The sequence below is a fragment of the Tupaia chinensis genome, unplaced genomic scaffold, assembly GCF_000334495.1.
Source record: "Tupaia chinensis unplaced genomic scaffold, TupChi_1.0 Scaffold000561_1, whole genome shotgun sequence".
Lineage (NCBI taxonomy): Eukaryota > Metazoa > Chordata > Mammalia > Scandentia > Tupaiidae > Tupaia > Tupaia belangeri.
The window spans coordinates 3,769,638-3,774,772 of NW_006160074.1; the positions used below are offsets into that span (position 1 = coordinate 3,769,638).

The 5,135-nt window shown below is 55.5% G+C and overlaps 1 protein-coding gene across 11 annotated transcripts in view; it reads left to right on the forward strand.

Annotated features, from left to right (window-relative positions):
* Positions 1-1,119, forward strand: part of NR1H3 (nuclear receptor subfamily 1 group H member 3) — a 14,174-nt gene extending 13,055 nt beyond the window's left edge. For 7 of the 11 annotated variants that reach the window (XM_027775419.1, XM_027775426.1, XM_027775420.1 and 4 more), the window contains 3 exons: positions 263-376; positions 585-683; positions 824-1,119. In XM_027775419.1, the coding sequence (XP_027631220.1) occupies positions 263-376; positions 585-683; positions 824-987 (377 nt within the window). In that variant the 3' untranslated portion in view covers positions 988-1,119. The remainder of the gene's footprint in view (positions 1-262; positions 377-584; positions 684-823) is intronic. The other 4 variants (XM_006157797.3, XM_006157800.3, XM_027775424.1 and 1 more) reach the window with 4 other exon arrangements.
* The last annotated feature ends 4,016 nt before the right edge of the window (positions 1,120-5,135 follow it).

Sequence of the window (5,135 nt, forward strand, 5' to 3'; positions counted from 1 at the left end):
CCAGGGGGGATGGTCACGCCGCAATCCCTTCTCCTCCATTCTCCTCTCGGGATCTTGGGCACGCACGCACACGCGCCCGGCGTGAGTTTTAAGCCACCGGGTCCGGGACACGAACCGCGGTCGACTACATGGGAGTCCAGCGACATAGCCATTACGCTAACTGCTGGTTCCCCTGGCCCCTAGTATCTTAAGTTGTGGAACTGCAGAAGGGATGTTCCTGCTGCTCCTGCCCTATGCCTCAGCCTCAGTTTTTCCTCTCCAGGGCTGCAGGTGGAGTTCATCAACCCCATCTTTGAGTTCTCCAGATCTATGAATGAGCTGCAACTCAACGATGCCGAGTTTGCTTTGCTCATTGCCATCAGCATCTTCTCTGCAGGTGCGTAGGAGGGGCCAGAGGGAAATTGAGCAAGAGCCCTGGACTGGAGGGCTACAGGCCCCACAGGGCAGGAATCCCGGGGGTGGAAGCCTTGCTGTGTTATTTTGGGATGGAAGAGGGTGGGTGGGGTATGTCCCTATTTTTTATTTGGGGTATGCAACGAAGACCCTGGCCAGGCCTGCTCCTCAACTCTGTTGGTGACCTTTAGACCGGCCCAATGTGCAGGACCAGCTCCAGGTAGAGAGGCTGCAACACACCTATGTGGAGGCCCTGCATGCCTACGTCTCCATCCACCACCCCCAGGCGAGTCTCCTTTTTTTCCCACCCCTCACAGGCCTATTCCCCAACACACCTACTTTCCCTTCAAGAATCCCTCTCTGACCACATGGTATACAGTTCTCTAGTTCGCCTGCAACTCCCTTGTCCTTGTCCCTTGCCTTTCCCCAGGACAGACTGATGTTCCCACGGATGCTGATGAAGCTGGTGAGCCTCCGGACACTGAGCAGCGTCCACTCAGAGCAAGTGTTTGCACTGCGCCTGCAGGACAAAAAGCTTCCCCCGCTGCTCTCCGAGATCTGGGATGTGCACGAATGACTGTTCCTCTCCCATAGCTTCTGTTTCGTGGCCAGAGTGCCGAGGCCTGATGGCTGCCTCCTGGAGGTGGAACAGACTGAGAAGGGCAAAGAGTCCTCAGAGCTGGGTGAAGGAGGTCCTCACATGGCATTAAAGGAGTCAAAGGGTTAGGAGTTTTGTGGCTGCTGGGCAGAAGGGGGTCCTGCTAGAGCCATGCTTCACCTAAAGACCTACCTGAAGACCCAACTAAAGGACGGACCTGAGGGCCACTTTGCACGAGGCTCTCCATGACCCTGACCATTCTGCCTGGCCACTTCCTGTTTTCCCCACAAAGCCCCACGAGAAATTTTCCCCTGTCACTCTGTGGCTTGGCTATAAATGCCTGGGCTGCCTCACGGATAGGCCTGGCACTGCTCGAACAGGAAAACCCAAACGAATACAGACTAAGAGAAACCAATTTCCGGTTTGGGGGTGGGGGCTCGGCCGCAAGAGGAAGCCCGCGGCGACCTTTCGGACCCGCCTCCAGACTCGAGAGGAGGGAGATAAGTCACAAGTGACAGCCCTAGCAATGAGAGGGGGGCCTATCTTAACTAGTCCCCCAGCGCTGTGTGGGTGAAGGGAATGCCTAGGCTCAGACGTCCCTTCCCCTTTAATGGCTCCCAAGGGGGAGCGGTTCTTGCTCCCCGAGGCAGGTGTGGGATGCTCACATCTAACACGTGCCCGTGTGTACTGCTGTAATTTCCCCATGGGCATCGGAATAAGAGGCCACCGCTTGAAAGACCCAGGACTGTCATGCCTCCCTCCGCCGGGGGTGGGAGGGTGTGTGTAGGGGGGCGTTAGAGTTCCCCGAGGCCAGGGCCGCCCTGCGCCCAGCTTGGCCTCTCAAAAGGACGGGACTGCGTTTCCCAGCGGGCACTGCGGCGCCGTCCACGCCCCCTTCCCCGGGTGCGCACCCCGTAGAGGTCCCCCCGCCGTCCCACACTTGGTAGGTCCCACCTCCGGGGCAGCCGCTTTTCAGCCCGGGCGGCCGGGCGCGTCCAAGCCGCGTGCGGGGGGAAGGAGGCGAGGTGTGAGGAGGCGGACCAAACGTCTCCGAGGCGGTTTATCGAAAGTCGCTTTCAGGTTAATCCACATTTCATCCAAAAGGGCTCCTATGACCACGTCGAATTAAAGTCTGTACAAAAGACCTGAACAAAAGGGATTCCTCTGGGTCCTCCCCTAGCAGGCGCCGGAGCTGAGCTGGCCCAGCGCGCTCCATCCCTTCCCACTCCCACTCGGAGAGGTGCGTGCGTCGCCGCCTCTCTCCCGAGGTGCGCTCCACCCTTCGGCGCTCGGCTTGGTGCAGCCCTGTCCCCTCGGGGTGAATGGTACGGCCCCTGCCCCCCTCAGCCTACCCCTCCCGCACGCCGTTCGAGTGGTACGCGCCCCCCGGTGCAGACGCGGAACTGGCGCCTGCTCCGGCCGGCTCTGCGCCGGGGACCGACTGCCGCTCCGCTGCCGGGGGGACGTCGGGTCGGGCCTGGCCGGTCCCCGAGAGTCGGGAGGTAGGGGAGTCTGGGCACCCCTAGGGCGAGCCTGGGGCTCTGAGAGGGAAGAAGGGCTCTAGGGGGAGAGGGTCTCCGAAGAGGGCCCTACTCTGTGTGGGGGGCGTGGAGTGCAGGCTGCGGCCCGGCGCGGCTTGAGGCTGCCCGGCTCCTGTCCTGCCCGGCGGGTGGCGCTGGTTCCGGGGCGAGCGCGGGGGGAGAACTGTCCAGCAGGTAAGAGGGCGGGCAGAGCTGTCCAGCCTGGGGCCCCGAGTCTGCACAGCACCTGTCGTGTGTGTGTGTGTGTGTGTGTGTGTGTGTGTGTGTATGTGTTCGCGTGTGTGCGCGTGCGCGCGTGTGTGTATGTGCGCGCGAGAGCTCCCACTTTATTTTTGGTTAGGATTTGAATAACCACATTCGGTTCTTCAAAAACAATTTTTTTAAATTTAATGTTTAGCATTAAATTAAAAAGTGACTTGCTGCTGAGTGAAGACACTATTTCATTGTCCTGCACCTGCTCCCCTCCCCATTCTCGTGCATCTGTACATTCTTCCTTGGTTTCTGCCCTCCACTCTTCCCAGTCCTGCCTATTGGCTGCCTCCGTGTCCAGTTCTCCCCCATCCTGGACCAGTCTCTGCTGATGAGCTTGCAAGGTCACTGCCTGGGGAGGGGGAGGAGAGCCTCCGGGTGCACGCGTCAGCAGAGCTGCCAGTTCCTGTGGTTTTACTATGAAATCCTGTCCAAAATGAGAGACGAGTCCAGAGGGTTGCTTAGCATGGCCATTGTGGGCCGAAAAGGCATAGATAACTAGTAAAGGTCTGTGGATGCCAAACCTGCGACTGAATGGAGTGGACCGTGATGCAGGACTTCAGCAGCTCGGTATGCTGTTTTGAGCTTCATGCCTTTGAAATGTACGGAGATAGGGATCAGGGACTCTCTGCTAGTATATATGGTTGAGGCAAGAGTTGGAGTCTGAACCTGGTTGGTTATAAAGAGGGTGTGAGTTGTAGATGGTGTCAGGAGATTGCGAAACAGTGGGGAGAGAAGGGAAGAGGCAGAAAAGCCTTGATTATCTCTGCATCTAAGGCAGTGACAGCCAATGAGATGTGAGTCGTGGCTAGAAGTCCTTCCACTCATAGCTAAAATAGCCGTAAGAGCTCAAGGCCCTTGTGACTCTGCAAGGCGCTGAGGACAAGAGCGTAGCAGTGACCTGAGTCTCATCCAATAGTTCTCAGTGGAGAGGGACTGTGATCACATATGGCTGGAGGGGCCTAATCATTAGTAGGAGATGCTTCAGACCCAATCTTTGAGATTTTGTTTGGTTTTCAATGTAAACATAGATTTCAAGGCTTAGGTGAGAGCTCTGGGCATGCAAATTCTGTTTCCTTTAAGATACTTTATCTCCTCCTCTAGACATTTCCGCAGAGTTCTTTTCTTTTTTTTAGAGAGAGCTTTGCTATATGGCACAGTGGGACAGAGAGATAGAGAGACAGAAAGTGAGAAATCACCCCCCAGGGGAAGTCGCCATGCCGCAATCCCTTCTCTTCCATTCTTTCATGCATACACAAGCACCTGGCATGAGTTTTTTTTTTTTTTTTCTTTTTGGAGAGGTTTTTGCTATAGGGTGCATACACTTGCCAGAAAGAGACAGAGAGACAGAAAGCGAGAAATCACCCCCTGGGGAAGATGACCACACTGCAGTCCCTTCTCCATTCTCCTCTCGGGATCTTGGGGCACACTCGCCTGGTGTGAGTTTAAGCCACCAGGTCCAGGACTCTGACCACGGTCGACTATGTGGGAGTCCAGCGACATAGCCATTACGCCAGCTACTGATCCTTCTCCTGGTGTGAGTTTTAAGACACCGGGTCTGGGAGTCAAACCACAGTCAACTATGTGGGAGTCCAGCAACATAACCTTTACATCATCTGCTAGTCCCTCTGCATAATTCTTTATATAGGATGAATTATGCTTTCACTTGTATCCATTTCATTTCTTTCTCCTTTCCACTTTGTTTAGGAAGAGCTCTGCAACGGGAGGGTCAGAAAGACTCTTTGGGTTCATTAAGCAGAGGTGATGCCTAGGCGTGAATGCGTATGTTCGGGAACCGTTGATGTGGTGATATCTCTACCAGAAGCCAGAACTGGCACAGAGTACAAACTTGTGAATGCGTATGCTCGGGAACCGTTGGTGTGGTGATACCTCTGCCAGAAGCCAGAACTGGCACAGAGTACAAACTAAAGACAGTTGGGAGAGATTACCCAGTTCCTAGCAGGTACTGTCCGTGGAAGAGGTGCCTCCAGGTTCAAGGAGAGTGAATTCTTGTGGGCTCTGGTCGACTCTGGAGTAGCAGCTGCTAGCACTGAGCGGTCACCAAGCAGGGGAGGGACTGTGGCTCTGCTATAAATAGTGCGGAGCCAGAGTCGCTATGGCGACAACATTGAATCCTATTACCTGCCGTCCTCGGCTGGGCGCAGGGGAAAAGAGGGAGCAGTATTTTGTGAACTTGAGAGGTGTTGCAAACAGATCTTGTTTATGATCAGGTAGGGGAGAAGAAAGAACGTCTGCTCACTATCTATGTCAAATAGAGCCTTATGCATACAGGGAGGGCACGTATCTGTATGGGTGTGCACGCCACGGGAGGTGAGGGAGTGGGTGTGTAGGGA